This window comes from Tetrao urogallus, assembly GCF_951394365.1.
Source record: "Tetrao urogallus genome assembly, chromosome: 3".
Lineage (NCBI taxonomy): Eukaryota > Metazoa > Chordata > Aves > Galliformes > Phasianidae > Tetrao > Tetrao urogallus.
This window is the reverse complement of record NC_136815.1, coordinates 89,470,333-89,490,668: the sequence shown is the minus strand read 5'-3', so window position 1 is coordinate 89,490,668 and position 20,336 is coordinate 89,470,333. Positions and strand designations below refer to the sequence as shown.

At 37.6% G+C, this 20,336-nt stretch overlaps 1 protein-coding gene across 2 annotated transcripts in view; it reads right to left on the bottom strand.

Annotated features, from left to right (window-relative positions):
• ATP9B (ATPase phospholipid transporting 9B (putative)) overlaps nucleotides 1-20,336 on the bottom strand; it is a gene marked incomplete at both ends in the record, with an annotated part of 154,432 nt that overhangs the window by 124,281 nt on the left and 9,815 nt on the right. For both annotated transcript variants that reach the window (XM_079533223.1, XM_079533224.1), the window contains 4 exons: nucleotides 4,564-4,672; nucleotides 7,235-7,348; nucleotides 10,731-10,881; nucleotides 18,346-18,519. In XM_079533223.1, coding sequence (XP_079389349.1) covers nucleotides 4,564-4,672; nucleotides 7,235-7,348; nucleotides 10,731-10,881; nucleotides 18,346-18,519 — 548 coding nt within the window. The remainder of the gene's footprint in view (nucleotides 1-4,563; nucleotides 4,673-7,234; nucleotides 7,349-10,730; nucleotides 10,882-18,345; nucleotides 18,520-20,336) is intronic.

The following is a 20,336-nucleotide window of genomic DNA, read 5'->3' as shown; positions in this document are numbered from 1 at the left end:
GTATTTAAAAATATCATACATACTGGGAATATGATGGAATCAGGATTCCCAAGCTGTTATTTAAGTGCTCTTAAATGCCTAGCAATCTATCTTTAAATAGCCACAATATTTGAAAAAATGTGGAAAACTTCCCATATTGTTGTTAGAAAGCTAGAGAGAAAAGAGACAGGCACAAAAAGCACCAAAGCAAGCTCTTAAAATTACTGGCATTGATATCACACTGATAACTATAAGCCATAAACTTCAGAAGTAAGGATTTCAGGTCACTACCACAGCTGTCGGATAGGACAGCACATGTAGGTTATATCAAAGGTATGTTCAGCATCACGCCATAACAGGTTTAAAAAAACTAGAAGCAACTAGCAGCTTAAATTACAGCTTTAATGAAAAACTGTAAGAGTCTAATTCTTTACAGACTGTATTAAAAATGGTAAAGGTCCAGATGCCACCATTGCAACCACCTGAGTTAAATACATAGCTATACTACTTGCAGATCGCTGCAGTGGCATGTCTAAAGGCTGATAAAGCTATTTCAGGTTGACAAGGAAGGGAAGAACAATAGTTGCTATGCTGCTCCCTGCTCTATGCAAATTCCAGGCAAAAATGCTAGCTTCCACATTGGTTACTATTCCTCACAGTTGTAGATGACATCATCATTAATGGGACTATTCACCATTTACTTACCTTTCAATTACTTTTTTAAATGGTGTTAACATGGCAAGATGTGGGTAACAGAAGGGGGCTGCATGGGTAGGCTCTGTGAGAAGAGAGCAGGGGCTGCCTCATGCCAAGCACAGGCAGGTTCCAGCTCCAAAAGGGACCCATCACTGGTCAAAGCTGAGCCAGTGAGTGATACTGCTTGTACATCTGTGATAACATATTTAAGGAAGGATAAAAAAGAGCCATGAAGCAGTCGTGTGAGGAGTCAAAACTGAGAGACACTCCTCTGCAGACACCAAGGTCAGTGCAAAAGGGTAGGAGGTACTCCAGGCACAGAACAGAAGTTTGCCTGCAGCCCAGGATGCTGTCTGTCTGTAGCCCATGGGGCACCATGCAAAGCAGATTTCCACATGCAGCCCATGGAAGACAGGACAAAGCAGGACGTCAATATGATCTGAATGAAGTCAGAGCATGTGGAGAAGAGCACTTCCAGAAATAGGCTGTCTGGTGGGAAATTCTGGCCAGTGTGGGTAACACACTGAAGTAATTCGTCCTTTTAAGACTACACTCCAAGGAAAAAACCCATGATGGAGCAGTTCTTGAATTGAAGACCAGGGGAAGACCACACTGGCACAGCTCCAGAAGGACTGCATCCCATGACAGGGACCTCACCCTGCAGCAGATGAAGAGCATAGAGGAAGGAGTGACAAAGAGAAACCATTATGGACCAGGAGCTGAGTCTGGGAAGAAAGTGAGTGGGAGAAAGATGGTTTCCATTTGTTTTTATTTCTCACTATTCTACTTTATTATTAACTGGCAACAAATTTTTCTTTAACAAATAGAATCTGTTTTGTCTCTGATTTGTTGAGCAACCTCCACGTTCTTATCTCAAGGGTTTTGGGTGGTTTGTTTTCCCCCCAATATTTTCCTCCCCCTGTTCTGCTGTGGAAGGAGAATAAGAGTGGCCTTGTAGGAATCCAGCAACCAAAGTTAACACACCACGGAAGAGTAAGATTTTTGAACAAACTTGTGTTACATTACAGGACTCATTCATATTTTTTGTGAGGAAAATTATCCTGAGCTACTCCAAGGGTTTCTTAAGATTCCCACATCTGGCAAAATTACTCTTCCCACAGACTATCAAAATATATTCACCAAGATACACTAAAAAGTGCAGTGAAACATATGCTGGGAAAGTGTGAACAGATTCACTCTCAGCAAAATATACACTATTACATTCTAACTGCTTGAGAAATAACCTCACATTACTTACCATGTTCATGCTTTAGAACTACTAAGGATTTTCCTTGGCATGAAAAGATTAAAAGAGACCCTAGAGAGTTGTAGGAAAATGACCTTCCACGGTAATAGCTACTTCATTTTGTTTTGTAATGTTATTCACTACTTTGACTTGATAAAATCTATTCATTATTTTTACACTTTTCTATGTGGCACTTACTTCTGAACCTAAATACTAAAATATGCTAAGCAACATAACAGAAAAAATATTTCTATACTTTTATGTCCATATTTAATATTTACAATAACCTATAGAATTCATTTGTCACTTCATTCTTGAAGTGCTTCTTAATAAAGACCTTTGTGAAAAATCAAAGACTTGCAATCCAAAAGAAGTCATAGTCATGCTTCCCCAAGGCTTCTGACACAGTCCCCCAGAATACCCTTCTCTCCAAAGTGGAAAGGTGCGGATCTGATGGGTGGATCATTCAATGGGCAGTGAGCTGGCTATCAGATCATACCCCCAGTGGTGGTCAATGGCTCAGCGTCCAGATCAGTGACGAGTGGTGTCCCCTGGAAGTCCGCACTGGGATCAACGCTCTTTAATAACCAAGCTGTGTGGTATGGCCAACATACCTGAGCAATGGGCTGTCATTCACAGATACTTAGGCTTAAGCACCGGCCCAGGTGAATCTCATGAGGTTCAGCAAATCCAAGTGCAGGTCTTGCACATGGGGTCCTGGCAATGGCGCTACCAACAGAAGGTGGGGGACATAAGGAATGAGCACAGCCCTGCTGTGAAGAACTCGGGGATACTGGTGGATGGGAAGCTTGACACGAGTCAGTCTTACGATCTCACAGTCCAGAAAGCCAACCATATCCTGGACTGCATCAAAAGAAGTGTACCTAGCAAGTCAAGGGAGCTGATCCTTATTCTGCACTGGTGAGACCCTACCTAGAGTACTGTGTGCAGAATCACCTCCCTCAACCTGCTGCTCACACTTCTCTTGATGCAACCCAGGATATGACTGGCCTTCTGGGCTGCAAGCACACATTGTTCACTCATGTTGAATCTTTTATCAACCAACATCACTTCCTCAGGGCAGCTCTCAAGCCATTTTACACCCAACCTGTATCTGTGCTTGGGACTGCCCCAACCCAGGTGTGGGACACTGCACTTGACCTTGTTGGACTCCATTAGGTCACCATGGGCCCATCTCTCAAGCCTGTCCAGGTCCATCTGGATAACATCCCTTCCCTCTAGCTTGTCAACTGCACTGCTCAGCTTGGCGCTGTCTGCAAACTTGCTGAGGGAGCACTCAATCCCACTTGTCCATGTCACCTACAAGGATGCTACATAACACCAGTCCCAACACCGATCCTGAGGAACACCACTTGTCACTGGTTTCCACTTGGACACTGAGCTACTGACTGCAACTCTGAATGTGACTATCCAAGTGAGTGGTCCATCCATCACATCCATTTTTCTCCAATGTGTCTTCAGTATAGAAGAGACATAGATCTACTGGAAAAGGTCCAGAGGAAGGTCACAGAAGTGATCCAAGGGATAGAACACCTTTCCTATGAGGATAGGCTGAGTGAACTGGGCCTGTTCAAGCTGAAGAAGACAGAGCTCCTGTAAGACCTGACAGTGGCCTTTCAGTATCTAAAGGGGAGTCACAACAAAGAAGGGAAGAGACTCTTCCCTACCAACGGAGATATTTAGTGTCAGGCTGGACCAGACTATGAGCAACCCAGTCTAGATGTAGATACCCTTATTCATCACAACAAGGGAGTTGGACTAGAAGGCCTTCAAAGGTCTAACTCAAATAATTCTATAATTTCACCAGCCTATTCCACTGTATAGGGTTGAGACAACAAGTGCAGAACTGACATCTCACTGAATGCCATACAAGTGGATGTAGCACAACAATACAGACCCCTCCATAGAGCATTTTTACCCTTAAGCAGATAACACTCTGATCTAACTTAGTGCCATCTGCAAACCTATTGAGGGTGCACTTGAGCCCCACCACCAGCCTCACTGATATTAAACAATATCAGTCCCAGTACTGAGCCCTGGGGAACATCACCGACTGTGACCAGACATAAGTCGTAACTCTGACTTCTTTTACTAATTTCTAGAAAGAAAACTTCAGATACTAAAGCTTTCTGTTCCTACTATGTGCTCATGTAATCTCAAATTATATGCAAAAACTGAAAGCAATACTTGATACATAAGCAGACTTTCAATGCAACAACCTTTTCTTAAACACAAATGCATAGGAAGATTCAAAGTCTCAAAATTTTGATTAGATTCATTTCTTAGTAACTGATTCCATACTTCATAGAACTGACAGTCCTACTGAGTTTTCATTATCAATTTCAGGGAACTGCAGTTTGAAGTTACAGTGCTAACTAGTAACGTGCTTCAAAAATATATTGAATATATGCATACACATTCCATTTATAAGTAGCAAAAGATTTATAGTACTTCTTCATCTAACAGTTTCAATTTTGAGTGAATCACACATTTTAGTTCTGTATCAGTTTCATTTTGAATAGTACGGTTTGAATCTATTAGATATTTCTCTGAGCTGAAAATAAATGTTTGAGAAAAACAGATGAAATATTTCAAGGATTTGTACAAGTGGTTTTGCTAACCTCGTACTGTCAGCTTGCTATATAACTGCGAGTTCATTTCCTTGTCTCTCTTGTAACGTCGATACTCATCAACAGCTTCCCGTGCCACTGTGACCGTCAAAACAAATCCCTGTTAGAGATATAAAGATACAACTCAGAATTAACAAAGGTCTAGAACAGAACCACAAGCAGGAGTACTACTCTAATTAAGAAAGTAAAAACTCTAAGTTCATGTTATTTACCAATATGTCACAAATACTGACAAAGAAAAAGGCTTTTTTTTTTTCCCCTGAAAAATTAGGTATCTAAATATTTCTGCTGAATTTTTCACAGGATGGTGCCACTGCAGCTCCTAGAAATACAGAGTTCTACATGCAGTAAAGAATACAAGACCGCACTGGGATAAACATGTAGGAGTTTCTTCTCTCCCTCCCTTTTCTGTTTCTTCTCAGACACAGTTTCTTGAACTCCAGTACTTAGTCTTTCTCCGTGAGTGAAAGAGGTGTACCATTTTCCAACAGTAAAGGGATCTCACTCTCAATACTCATTACTCTCATACAAGTAAGATCACTAAAAGAGGTTTAGATATTCACAAATCCTCCAACAGATAAGTCAAGTCTTTAGACTACTTATGTAGCTTAAGAAATCCACCAATACTCCCCCTCTTTACAGGAAGCTTTAAACCATCAGACTACTTGCAGCTTGCCAGTCTTCCCCCTACCCTCTCAATATCAAGACGTAGAGATTTCCTAAAACAATCTTGATTACAATTTTTCCTTGCAATAGCAAGGCTGTTTCCCCATTCCAGCCCAACATTCCAAGGCCCAATCTGTTGCAAGCTTGAATTACACACTTCTTGTTTGTTCGTGTTTGCACTAGCTGCACTAATCAAATTATAACTAGGTGGAAGAAACTACCTTCGTAGAACATATTCCTACTCGCACCCAGGGCACAGCCAAATCTCCTAGGCATGCTAATATTATTGAAACCCAATTTCCAGATCTCAATTTAGCTCTTTAAGCAGAAAGTTCAGACAGTCTTGCCTCAGAATTCCATTTTCAACCTTGGAAAATATGAAGTACAAAACTGGTCAACTACCCTCTGAATGGTCGGCGGTGCAATAGGACTGACATGCTGCTCTACTTGTGAAAGCGTTCTCTTGTCTGTGTTCAATTTCCTCACACACTTGAATGACAAAGCAAAGGAAAACTAAGTTATTGCTACTCTCCTGATTATTGAGCTTTTCTCAGCAATTTCTACCAAAAAGGAGTACTACTAGCACAAGCTGTGATCATGTTGCTTGATGGGAAAACTGGAAATGATATTCAAAATATCCTTTAATAAGAGCTATCAGTCTATACAGAACTGACCATTTATGTTATTAACAGATGATCTGCATTATGAAGTTTGGGGGAACTGCTTACTCTTTGACAAAGATGAGATGTCATACTAAGTGATTTTTTTATTTTTTATTTTCCTTACCATCCCACTAACAGATCTCTGCTTAACATTCCACAATGAAGAGATCAACTTCCAGACAAGGTTAACTTCTCTCTTGTCTTACTGGGTCAGCAAGAAAGACCTTCGTAAATACTCCCTTACGACCTCCTACTGTTGAACAACAGTCTTCCTGTCTTTGAATTGTTGGGTTTTTTTTCTTGCAGCAAAAGTTGTCTTGGAGATTCTTCACACCTCTGCGTCCAGACAACCTCTCCTCGATCAGTACTTAAATGGACACATGTTGCAACAATTTAAACAATGAAATCAATCCAGAATATTTACTACATTGACTTGTTAAGAATGACCTTTACTCAAGCAGTCAGAATGCCATTGTTCTCCAATACCTCTGAGAAGCAGCACCATAAAAAACGACTTCTTTTTAAAATGAATTTGGAAAACAAAGAATTTATTTTTCCTCATTTTTTTTTAAAAGGGGGGGGGGAGGGGGGTTGGGAGGGTGTCTTGGGAAGATGAATAAGAATTAATGGTCCTGATACAAATAAAATGAGAACTACAAATCACAATAATATAGCTGGCAGACCACTAAAAGGGTCTCTCCAAACCTCGGGATAACCAAGTCAGAGGCAACCGACTTGAACAGTTTCCCAAGAAAATACTACAGAGTGCTCAATAACAGAAAGACATATTGAAAAGAAACCAGTGCAACTGGAAGCGCAATCGATCAGGAAAAGCATGTTTAATAAGTAACTTATTTCCAAGACACCTTTTCCTTCTGCTTTGTCCACAGCTTAAAAAATAAAAAATCTTCATCAATTTTTATGAAAAAAGTATCATGACCAAAGTAGACAGAAGGAAAGCAAAAAATGTATGCTTTCAATTCTGCTATAGCCATAAGAAAAGTCAACACAAAAAAGAACTGGACCTTCCAAATGAGGTTCTCTATTAGCTAAAGTTCTGAGGTTTGTTGTTTTGAGATTTGTTTTGTTTGTTTTTTTCTAATCTCTCAGGTCACCAACTGCTAGAAAGAAGCACTACACATTCAGACTGGTCACTTAACAAAATGCATTATCAAACAACTCCACCTGCAATACCCAATGCGGTATGACTTACGCATTTTCTTTGTTCCATATTTATTCAGTGAAGCTTATCTGATGCAAATTTATGAGATTTTTTTATACATTAGCTTTTCACTTGAAGTTTAAAATGTAGTTAATAGCATTTTTCTGTTTACCAGAGGAGCCCAGTATGTATACAGGTAGCCTATTTTCAGTGCTGGTACAAACTGTGAGCAGGACACGACGAGAAAATAGAGATTCAGGAAAAACTTGAACTGTTCATACAAAACCTAAAATGGAAAAAAGAACATAAAACAGATAAATACCATGATTTTTATATGCACATAAATATTACATGTAGTATATAGAAAATCACCTGATCATGACAGTGGATACTGCCATACAAACATAGCACTGTAATAGTGTATATAGTATTTAGGATATTATATATTGTACATATAATACTATCATTTTATTATTAGGTAGCTATTTTTGTTGAGAAAATTTCTTTTTATCTCAACGACTTTTCAATCTGACAAAGCAATTTCCTGGATTTTTTATATTTTGAAAACTGAACTATGTGAGCTTACAGATCTTTAAAAACATTTAACATCTGTCAAGATCACAGTGCAAAAAATTTACTATGGAATTTAAAATAAATGTGCAATAATTCACATCCACTACGTTTGTGACGACAAGCAAGAAAAGTTTCTGAATTTTTCCCCCCTATAGTGGCAGTACAAAAGCAGACTCCACATGCTTCATTAGTAGGTGAGGATAACATGGTATCTCTGGCAGAATAACCAGAAGAGGCTACTGGACTGGAAATGCTACTGTAAAATTGAGACTGCACCACCTGAAACAGCGAGTAATCAACTGCTTCAAAGTTAAAGCATTCAAAACAGTTCAAATGCCACATTTGAAGAGCGTGCAATGCAATGACTTCTGTATGAAAATCAAAGTTGCTTCACAGATATATACTGCTTTCATCATCAGTATTATCGGTTAATTATGTAAAAAACTAAGCCCTAGGTGAAATAAATGCCCTAGAGAGTTAATTTTAAGGTGCCTGTCCATCAAGCACAAAGTACCAGCACCTTAGCAGTCAGCATCTTGCAAGACCAATACATTGCTACTGTTCTATTAACAGACTACCTAAGCAACCTCAAACCAGAAGAGATTTCAAGATTGGAAGTGATAAATACATAAAGGCAAAAAGTCAAATTTGACTTTGTAAGGAACATTGGAGCATTCTTCCAAAATGAAACTAATTCAACACGAACTTCTACCTCATGACAATAGTGATACAGCTCATCATTTCTTGCCTTATTTTTTTTCTTGCTGTTTACAAAGACTCGATCTATTTGGTCAAAGCAGAAGTCCACAGAATACTCTGGGAGCTTTGGGCCTCCAAGCACATCCATCCCACAGACTGGGTTGAGATCTGCAGGCAGAGGTTGAACAGCACTTTCCTACAAACTCTTTGAATATAGTAGATCATTGACAGCTTCTTCAATACAAACTTAAACACTTCAGTCTTGTTAAGGAAACTCAAAGTCTCCAGTTACATAAAACCAATAATAAAAAATAGATTACTGCTTTGAAGTTCATAAGAGGAATGATCAACTGTGGACCACTTCAGGTATTATAAGAATTTATACAGAATTCCTGAACAGGTGTCAAGACTAAGATGAAATAGTAAACAAACAGCACACACTAATAGAAGCAGGCTGTTTTGGTTTTGTTTCTTTTTTTGTTTGTTTGTTTGTTTTCTTTTAATAAATACAAGGAAATTAGACCTAAATTTGAAAACATCGTAACTCTTTCACCCAGTAATATCCTGTTAATCTGAAGTTACCTTAAGCCTGTACTTTGATATAAAAATCACTGAAAACTAGCTGTTGTCAGTTGCAGTGTTAAAAACACACTTCTAAGCTGAAGGCAGATTTCACATGATGAAGACTTCAACTAGGGTAACTCATTCAGGCCAACATTCAGCTACATCTATGGATTTGGAACCAATACAACTGTGCTGTCCACAAATTACTTCAGTGGAACAGAACAAAAACAGCTACAGCATACCTCCAATCAATGAAGACTGTTGATTTATGTCCAGAATTAAAATTCAAAAGCCTTTTATTTTCACCTAGTGTTGAACTTCATACTTAGGATTCCACTTTGTTACTACTGAATTTCAAATAATACTAAATGTATGTGATTTTGTCTACACAGCTAAATCAAGATTATCCAAAGAGGTGAAAAACAAATCCCTCTCAACAGAGAATTGCAAGAAGTGGCTGATCCTTACAGGAAACATGAATCTAATTTAAGATTTGTAATATGCACTGAAGACTTCTAGTCACAATAATCAATGGCTTATTATATGCTTAATGAATTTTGTGACCTTTAGGAAAGCATATGCACCTCAACCAATTTCTCTGAATTTAATAATTTAAACTTGAGAAGAAAACATTTACTTGGTTCGATAGAGATGAGAATATTTAATCTGCCTACGGTAAGCGGCATTTTATTTATTTGGCAGGAGATCAGTCTTAATTACAAAGCCATTTGTCTCTTTTTTAATAAAGAAATGCATTAGAAAGCATCTGCCAGTCACCAAAGGAACAGAATCAATACTCATACATCTGCATGATCACGGAAATAAAAAATTTAAGACAAAGAATGTTTGTAAAAAATGGATGCATTCTACATTTGAATGCAACAGGTCACAGAATGCTTGGAAAGTACCAGTAAAATATGGAATGTTGCCACACGTTTTTAGGCTTTATGTGCTGATGCTTCAACAGCTTTCTTCCCTAGTGCTGTATTTCATTATAGTAACTAATTTTTTGAGAGCGTGAACAAATGTTTCACCTTCATGTAAGCAACTAACTTGTGTAAGTAAGCAACTTACACACTGGAAACAAACAAACAAAAAAGAAGCCAACTATTAAGGCACCGTATAGCTTCTTCCAAAAAAGAAGGCCAAAAGCAACAAATCCACATTCACTCCATGACAGAAGTAGTGTCTGAAGGATTACAATCAAAACCAAGACTTCATTATTCTTAAGATATAAGAACTGCAATCAATAAGATTGTATTAATCAATTAGATTAATCAATTAATCAATTAATCGATAAGAACTACAACTCTGAAAAGTACTGGTCTACTAACCAAGGCTTGCTTATTTTCATATCAATAGATTTTTTCTGATGAGACGTTCTACAGTTCAGAGTGCATCATTTATTATGCTTTCAAAGGCAGTGAGTACAGTAAAGTACTTGCATGAGCACACTGATGTTCAACTGGTTGTATCTCTAGTTCGTGCTCTCTGGTATTTTCAGATCGTTCAGGAGTGATTCTGTTTCTAGACGGGGATTCTAAATTTCTAATTATTTACAGAAAAGTGCATGGAAATGCATCTCAAAGCAGAAATGCTTCACTGAATTCCAACCACTCAAATCATGCAAACATTTCTCATGTAAATATGCCTTTGAAAACACAACACTTAAGAAAATGTAGCCTTGCTTTCACTCACAGCTGTGCTTAAAGACATCAAGATAAATGTCGGAAAAGTGAAGAATCTGGGCACACAAAATTATCTTTTTGCAGAACAGACAAAAATACTACAGAACATACAGTTAGCCCAATATCAGAAAACCAGCACCTTACCCCAGGTATAAAGGTAAAGATGTTGTATTTTTGATTCTTAATGGCATTTTTAGGGTATTTTTCTTCACACTTTTCAGGGCACCCAAGCCACACCGTGCGAGCCTTCAGCTCTTTCTTTCTTCGGCAGATGTTTATGAGCCAATCAGAACAACTGAAAAGAAAAACATTTTTTGATTTTAAAACTATGAATTAGATGTATGTGATCTTTGTTTTCCAAACATGGAATCCTAAAGACAAATACATAAGAAAAACAGGTTTTTTTTTCCCCCCTCCATATCTACATTGACAAGCAAGATGTTTATTTCTAATATTTATTTACACTGAAGTCTTTATGCTGACACAAACAAATACACTGTTTTTAATCCGTGCATCTGTACATATATACACACATTTTAAATAAATATATATCTAAAACATGAAACACGTATGTGATTATAAATATAAAGTATAAAATAAATATTAGAGCAACCAAGTGGAAGGTGTCCCTACAGGGAAGAGGAAGGACAAAGGACATTAGATATCCTTCACAGTCCCTTCCAACTCAAACCATTCTATGATTTAAAAAAAGATATGGATAAATAAGAAATATATTTTAATATAGATTTTCACATTCTTTACAGGAAACTCCAGTAAGATTTTGTCAAGTTAAACACACCTCACCCTAACAAAAACTGAACAAATTGCTTTCTATGTCCAAGAAGAAAATAATGATGGGCTTCAACTGTGGTAAATAAATTAATGTTGGGAGGAAGCAGAGGCAGGGGACAGACAGAGGAGGAGTCCTCCTAATGGCTAGGGCGGAATGAAATGCTGAAGGAAGCTGGAATTGCTACTACTGAAGCTGTCAGACTTTGCTGGAGATGAAATATATGGTAGGTGCAACTTATACTGTGCAGGCAAGGAATTAACTGGATGGCCACTAAGATCCCTTCTTAAACTTCTTCCACAACGTCAGTGACATGGAATGCACAAATAAGCACTGAAGAAAGACTGATTACATCACTACACGCTACATAATACCACATCCTACATAAAATGCCATCTGTATTATCACAGGTCTATTTACTAAGCAATTTTGCCAAAGAAGAAATGCAATTCAAAGTTCTACAATTTTCTTATAGAAAACTAGACTATGCCAAAGTGAAATCATTCAAAGCAACTATGTTTTGGAAAAGCCACCACACAGTACTCACGAGGTGATATTTGAGAACTTCAGCTCTGAATGCGGGATTCCTAGCATTTCCTCCTTAAAGCTTTCACTACGGGAGGGACACCAGTTTGATTTGATTCTGTGCATTTCAGCTTTGTTACAATATACACCCATTCTGAATTTTTTCCCATCGATTTTAAATAGTGACAGTTACTCTTCTTTGAAAACTTGAACAGCATTAGTTGAACATTCCAAATGTGGTCATGCTTTTTAATAGCATTCAAAAAACCAAAGCTACCTTGATTATGACAAAAGTCTTTCCACTAACATGAGCAGCACTGCCTTCCACACATCACAGTTCCACAGACAGCTTAATGGCTGTGAACCCATCCTGCTAAAATGGCTAGTACCACCTTCCTTCAGTAATAAAGTTGTGCATTCCTGCTCCTTACCCTGAGCAGACACAAGTCTTTACACGACTGTGTGGGTAAATTCAGACCAAACTGATCCACTTGTAAACTCATAGGGAACAGAAAGAGGATCTGTTTTCAGACAGATTCAATCCCCCTTTAGAACTGTGAACATAGTTGCAAGGACTCAGGCTGCATCTACACTTGTAGCATAAAGTGAAACAACCAAAAAACAGAACACCTCAGATCTAAACTTAGTATAACTGCTCTGCTATTAAAGCTTTATACTTGTTAGTTTTCAGGGCAGGGGATGGAGAGGACAACACAAACACAAAGTTTATCACTCAACTGTACAGCTGATACAGACTTGCAGCAAAAGATGATTTTCTCAAAGAAAGCAAACAAAAGCATGATACCCGTCTGCCTGCCTACAAGCCTCAAGACAAATCTACTGACAGCTTTTGAAATCTTGTATTTTTTAAATCAGCCTTTGGATCTGAACTGTAAAAAGCCCAAACATTTCATTAAATGTAATGTCTTTTGCAGAATTTCCACATTAGGCAGCAGATGCCAAAAAGTACAGACAAAAGAATGAGAAACAACTGTGACACCTTTCAAAGAAAGGCCTGGCACAAAGCTAACAACGTCCAAATCCACACGCAAGAAAATCTTGGATGAAACTGACTCATGCCCAGATCAATACTGTAATGGTTCAGATGAGTTTTACTAACTTAAGAGTCAAAATCATCTGGTATTTCTAATTTACAGTCCCATCAGTAATCATTGCTACATCACAGGGAGATTGAGAGAAGGATGTTGGCCTCAAATCCAAACCGATTTACATTAATCCAAATTTTAAGGAACAATGAAGTCTAATTGGTATTTTTGAAACCCAAATTATCTATCAAAACCCAGCACACAATCTGTTCTCTAATATTCTATAATATGGAAACGATTCTTGTGCAAGAAAATTGACCTTTAGTGGGATTTTTTGTTCCACCTTCTGTGAAAGAAACATCAGGAGACGAATTGGAGTAACATTCTCTGAACTTCAAAAACCATAAAATCAATGCAAGGTAGAGCACGATCAAGATGCTTCAGATTTTCCTGAAATCTTTAATGAAAACACCTTACCCCATGAACTCAGTGATTACAGTAAAAGAGTAACACGTCTTTATTGATTTAAACATTTATTTCAAACACATTTGTCTAGGAAATTCAAAAAATGCATTGAAGGCTTCTTCTTTAAAAAGCAGTAGCTGTAAGATGTGATGTCTCCATCAATATCATGTTGTATGTATGCACAGGTGTACTAATAAATAAAAACTTTAAAGAGCTATATGGCTTTTTTTTTTATTTGAAGGAATTACCACAGCTGTCTCATACATTACTGATGCTATCCTCAAAAACATGCAGTAATTGTTAAATAAGAACCCTTAACTTGTTGCAAATACAGAGCATCCCACCAAGTCAAAAGCTAAAGCGAGTCTCAACTGACTCTGTAGTTCCAATAATAAGGACTTCTTTTTCCCCTTTTTAATTACTTTTATCCTACAAGCTTAACTGCCAGCATCTTTCACAAAACAGCATTTTCATCATAATGGAAAGATAATATAAAAGCTCTACATTGTCTGCAAGGGTCAGCTTTTCCTTATTAGGTTTTAAGTAGCAGAAACTAGTTCTGCAAAGAAAACATACTGTAATTATTGTACTCAACAGGTAGCTTCAGTAATCGGGCCAAAAGCAACACAGTGGTCATGTCACTCTTTAAAGATCAGCATTTTCCCATGCTTCTGCATAACAAATGCGTCGCAGATTAATTGAAAGTGTACAGGCCATCTTAGAGCCCAAATTAATCCGAGCATTTGATATCCCCTTCACTTCATATGGAAATGCCATTCAATGGCACCATTTTCATAGGGACAAAGTGTTTTTTGATAACAAGTGGAATGTAAATCTCATGAGAAAGAAATCAATCCAGCCCAAAGAACTCCAGAGTATTGATCTACGTGCATTATAATTTCACATGCTTGAAGAGAATTCGTAAGTTAAAGGGGAAATGATTACAGCCCCAAAACCACTGCTATATATCACAAAGTTTTCTTTTACCTATGCTATGAAAGCAAGAAATACACAGTTTCTGAATTTATATCGGTTGCCTTCAATTTGCTCAAAATCAGTGGCAACATTTGATGTACTTATATTTGGTGAGGTGTTGTGATTGCTGATTTTTTTCCTCCTTCTCAATTGTAAAAACTTAGAAAGACACAGATTTGCAAATAAAATCCACAGTATTCAGTTCTGGCCAACAATAGCCTATTGTCTGCACAGAAGTTAGAAGCTGAATAAAGGATTTTTACAAAATCAATTTTAATGAACACTCAACTTTGACAAAGCTGCCATATTTGCCCCTGCCAAGAAGGTGAAACTTTTTCAATTAAGCAATAACCATCAGATGATTTTTTAATAAGTAAATCTACGGAATATAAAATTGTTATGCTGTAAAAATAAGAGCTTCCACTCCTAAAAAATGAACAGCATCCCAATAATGCAAGACAAAAAAAAAAAATAGTGGGTTTGTTTGCCAAGCTCCAGACAAACGCTTGCTATTTGGTCTTCTTTCTAACATAGCTTTGAAAAATTTACAATATAATTTAAGGTACAAAACAAAGTTCTGAATGTGGAAACTGAAATTCAAACTTCACCTGGTCTCAGGTATGAGATTAACTTCCACAGATACAGGGGTTAAATTCTGATGAACTGAGCAAGTTTCAGACAGCTGTGCTGAATCAATCTGGTATTTTATCAGATATTACTTAGAATGCACCTTATGCAAGCAAGCACGTTTCAGTGCTTTGCAGAAGACATATCACAATCCTCTCAGTTCTAACTGTATGGACACCCAAACTGATAGCTTACACGCTACTTTTACACAGTATAATGACTACATACACAGCAATACAGTCAGTAGTTTCCATGTTTTCTATACAGTCCTTTCAGTAATCCTAGGAAATTTAAAGGACAGGCAAGTCAAAATTCTAGTATTCAGCGGGTCCCAATAAATATGCATGAAGTTTAATATGAGTAATGTTAACACTGAGTGCACCAATGACCAACCCCTAAGGTGCTTTCAGCCCAGAAGAAATCTCCTCAAGACCACAAAGGATATTCACACACCCAGAAGTACTCACCTAAGATGAGGTTTTTATATAGTTTGATTGGATCAGTAGATAAGATTTCACTAAGATATCATGGGAACCTCCTCCCAGCAAATGTTCCCAACTAAACAGATCTCTGCATCTATCTTGTGGAAGTATCCTCTGCCTGCTAAATTTCCTACTGAAATTCTAGGCTCCGATTCAGTTGTTATTCAATAGTATTTATTTTTAATGAAAAAGAAATGCAGCTCCCATCACATTCGGTTACAGAAAATTCCAACGTGATTTAAATGTCTCTGTGTACAATTCAAGACTAAATGGACTCTATCATCTGCATTATCTATCAAAATTCAGTTGAGTTAATCAGTAAGGCAAAAGACAAACTCCTTCAGGGCCTCTTGCTTAGGAGAGAATTTTCTTACAACTACCTCATCAATACAATATGGATACAGTGTAGAATCATAACATCATTACTGTTGGAAAAGACCTCTGAGATGTCCAACCACCAACCCAAATCAGCATCCACAAAACTATGTTACTAAGTACTACATCTGCATGTTTCTGGAACGCCTCTAGGGACAGTGACTCTAACTACTTCTCTGGGCAACCTATTCCAATGCCCACTCTTTCAGAGAAGACTTTCCAACCCAGACTTCCCACAGTGCAACTCTTGCCCGTTGCACTGAGCCACAGGGGAGAGAACAGCAGTACACAGACAGCAGTGATATTCCTTCTGTGAAGGCTGGGGGGAAAGAGGATGAAACGTTCTTCCACTCACCAACAGGGACGGGCCTCACTTCAGGCCTCACAGCTGACACCGAGTTCCACACCGACAGACCCACACCACAGCCACCATGCTCTGAGACCCCAGCAGGTGAAGCTCCACAGGCATCCCAGCTCCTAACCCAGGTATTCAATGTCTAAAGAAAGAGCATCTCTGGTCCATCAGGAAACAAGCTGAGGGAAGTTTGTAAGATAGAAGGCTACATGGAACACCCCGAGTAGAGGCAAGCAAGTTGAAACCCAGATCCATTTCATGTGAGAAGCTCATTTTTCTACAAAACACAGAAATTTTCAGTATTCTGAACTGACATACACACATACCTCATCCACTACCCACTGACAGCACAGAGAAGTGATAGAGTGTAGCAAAATAATTTATCCACAACGCCTTTTCCCTGCTTTTTTCCTTCTCAAAAATCCAAACGTCTTTTTTGATCTCTGCTTAAAGCTGAGATGAAACTATGAAGTTCTAAAATAAAACTGAGATTTTTACAATTCTCTTCATCAGTGAGTCTTTATGAAATTCCGCTGATTTTTATGAGTTCCAACAAATCCATCCTGCAGTTAACAGCCCTTCTTCACACACAGCGGATGCTCCAGTACCTCTGCCAGGGCAGCTCCAAGGTGCTCTCTTTACTGTTATACCTATTTTCATGAAACTTACAGGGGCATAACTGAAACTTCCTCCATCCTTCAGTCCGGTTATCCTCACATCATCAGAAAATTCAATAGAGGTATGAAGACTGTGAATGAGCACAGTATGCCTCGTTTCTTTAGAAAAACAAAGGCTAAAATGCATGGCAATTACAACTGGAATAACTGCACTCAGAACAGTTATTCAGTCAGACTGAAGTCCTGTAAAACATAGGACGCACAAGGACTGCTCATTCCAGAAATTAGAGCTACACAAACTGTCCATCACAGTAACTAATACCCAAAGATCTCAACTTCATTTTGAAATGTACTTCCATTTTTAGATATGTCCCCAAGAAATTGAAGTCTCTCAAAGTGCTTTCAAACACTAAAAAACACCACTTCCAAAAATAAATGACATGTATTAACTCTCATTCTGCTATCTCTGCTTCCCTAATTCCTTCCTGCTACTTTCTAACACTTGATCCCTGTAACAAATACATTTTTTTTCTGTTAAGACATTACAGAAAGAATAAATAAAAACCATCGGCTTTTTCTATAAACAAAGCAGCATAAAAAAGTTACTTCATAACTAAAAGTGCACAAAAACAGCTCTCATTTGGTTGGGTAGAACAACATTGTAAGGTCTCTTGCAATTTATTAAGTGCCAAGAAAACTACATATGAAGATGCCTGTCTAAATAAATTCTAAAATCACCTGCTAACAGAAAATTTCATCACTTAGCTGAAAATACATCACTCGTTCCAATGTTTTTTACATAATATTCAGATTTCATCATTAAAGATGAAAAGGTTATTTTTAACCACTCTGCAGTAATTGGAAACTTTCTAGCAATTCAGTTAGGAAGTTGCTGTTCCAATGTAACTATGTACACTGGACTTCAGCACAAAGTTTGTAAATAAGCAAATCACAAGAGCTAACTCCAGCTGCAATTCACTCTAAGGCCAACTGCTACACGCCTTCCTTAACTGTTAAAGCCGAAATTTTAACTAATCATCAGTTAATGACCTTTCTCTTTTCAGCAATATAATAAAATCTACATTTTTTTTCTGCCTTAAGAAATAAATGCCATCAAAAAAAAAAAAAAAAAAAAAAAAAATCAAGGAAAGTTTTAACATGTTTTACTCTGTGTGGTTTTGGGTACCACTGACAGCCATGCTTGCATGTTACGGACCTGGACTATTACAATTTCAGTATCTGATCTCTTAAAAGCCTCTTTTCAGCTCATTTCAGTTGAAAGTCAGCAAAGCACACCAGGAGAAATAAACAGCAGCAGTTGCAAAGAACTTTTATTAACTGTTAATAAATATCCTAGTAGAGAAAACGCAGGCAAAATAGTTAACAGGTGCACAACAAGCAAATTACAACGTTTTCCGTGATACGTGTAGAATACAGGGATGCAATCAGCACTTACTTAAATCATTGAATAGTTAAATAAAAACTTCTAGTACGAAACAAACCTAGTGCAAAGGAACTTCCAGCCACCACAGATAAACCATTCCAAGCCTCTCTTTCTCTGAGAGATTCTGGCTCTTGGGAGGGTGTGGTAATCGCTCTCATCGTTTTCAAAGCCTTCTTCTGACATCATTAGTGGCATTTCATCCAAATGAGAGGACTCATCTTCTACTTGATATCTGTAAACATGAAATAAAAACACTAAATAAATAATCACACAACATTTTTTATTACCAGGAATCTCAAAGTACTAAAAGGTAATTGTTGCTATATGGAATGACATTAGAGAGAGATTTTCAACCTAAACTTCTAATGTATTTGCCCTGACATCAGCATTTGCATTACACAGAGTAACACAGCAAGAAGGACTGCAATCATCCAAGCACTTTGATATAAATTCTTGTTGACTATTGAATTTGTAAATATAGAGCTGCAGCTTCTTACTTTTCAAAGGATTATTTGCAAGATTTTGTTAAAAAAAAATACTAATTTAGTGAGCTTTCACAGAAGCACAAACTTTGCATTTCCACTGAGCTTTTTCCAACTTGCTGTCCTGATATACCTATGACTATTTCTGCCAAGGCAGACCTCCAAGCCTGAATCTGTATCAGATCTGTACCACTCATCAGTCTACCAGCCTTAGTTAATAAAACATTAGTCACTTTTGTAATTCTTGACAGGAATATTCAGCAAATCAAAACTGATTTGACTGTGGACCTATGAAAACAACACTAGGCTAATAATGGTCCTTTCCTCTTCAGAAACTCTTCTCCCTGTTTTGCACTTGTGGAATGCCTATTAAGCCAAGCCAAAACACCTGAATGTTTGATAAGGAAATTCTCCAAAGTGCATGTAAATTGAGTCAATTCTTCAATTTCTGTTGACTCAGTGGTATGAAAATATGAAAGAACAGCACTACTACTCAGGTTCCCTGTTATAGGCCATTCAAAGGACTACTAGGATATTAGATGGAAGAAAATCTAGATGATCTACTTGCATGCAATAAATAATAAAATAAATAAAAAAAAATAGCTGATGGATGTAAATAAAATCATACAGAGATCAACCCCTACAAACAAAGTGGTCAGAAAGGCTGACTGCAAGAATGCTTAAAGAACAAAAGTACCAAATCCAACCAACATGCAAAAAAATTACATACATAAAAATATTAATACTACTGAGAATGGTAGTTAAGCAGTCATTAAATACAAACAGGTGATGAAAACATATTTGACTAGAATAAAAGGGAATTGTGCAATGTATGTGCAATGCACATACATTTTATTTTTTCAATTCTCAAACTAAAACATCTTTTATTCTTCATGTAATCTGCAATTTCTCTCTTGGATTTATTCTTGCATGGGGAGCAGTAAAGCATAATTCCTAGTGCTCAGAAAGTTAAAAAATATAATAAGGGCTGAGTCAGAAAAAAGCATTTGACAGATGCAAAGCTTAAAAATTATTGGATTGTTTTTGATGAAAGCTGTACTGTGTCTCTTACAATATGCATCCTAGGACCGTTCATTTTCCCCTCAGCAACCTAAAAAACTATTTTTTTTTTTTTTTTAACAGAAGCAGTGATTAAAAAAATCCAGTTGTTGGTATATTTGTACATATAAAAAGCATTGTGTAAGCTCTAATCTGAGTGCACATGAAGGCAATATCCACATCCACAAACTGAAGGGAAGCTCCCAAGCATCTGACCTCTAAACAAGCAGAAACCTGCCTGCAAGCTGTCTGGCATGAACCAAACCCAACCTCTAAGCTCTGCCTGGGGACGGCCCAGGAAGAGCAAGGGCTGGAACAGCTCAAGTTCACACCAGGACATACGTCAACAGTATGCAAGTACTGAATCCCAGTGCTTGGGAATGTCTGCAGTGTACATGAATTTATATGGCTATGGAGAATATTAAAAATAAAAAGCTCTCTCAGTGCAGAAATGCACTCCATCTTCTCACCTGGTGGGTGAGCTGGTACATTCAGTACGCAGCTCTGA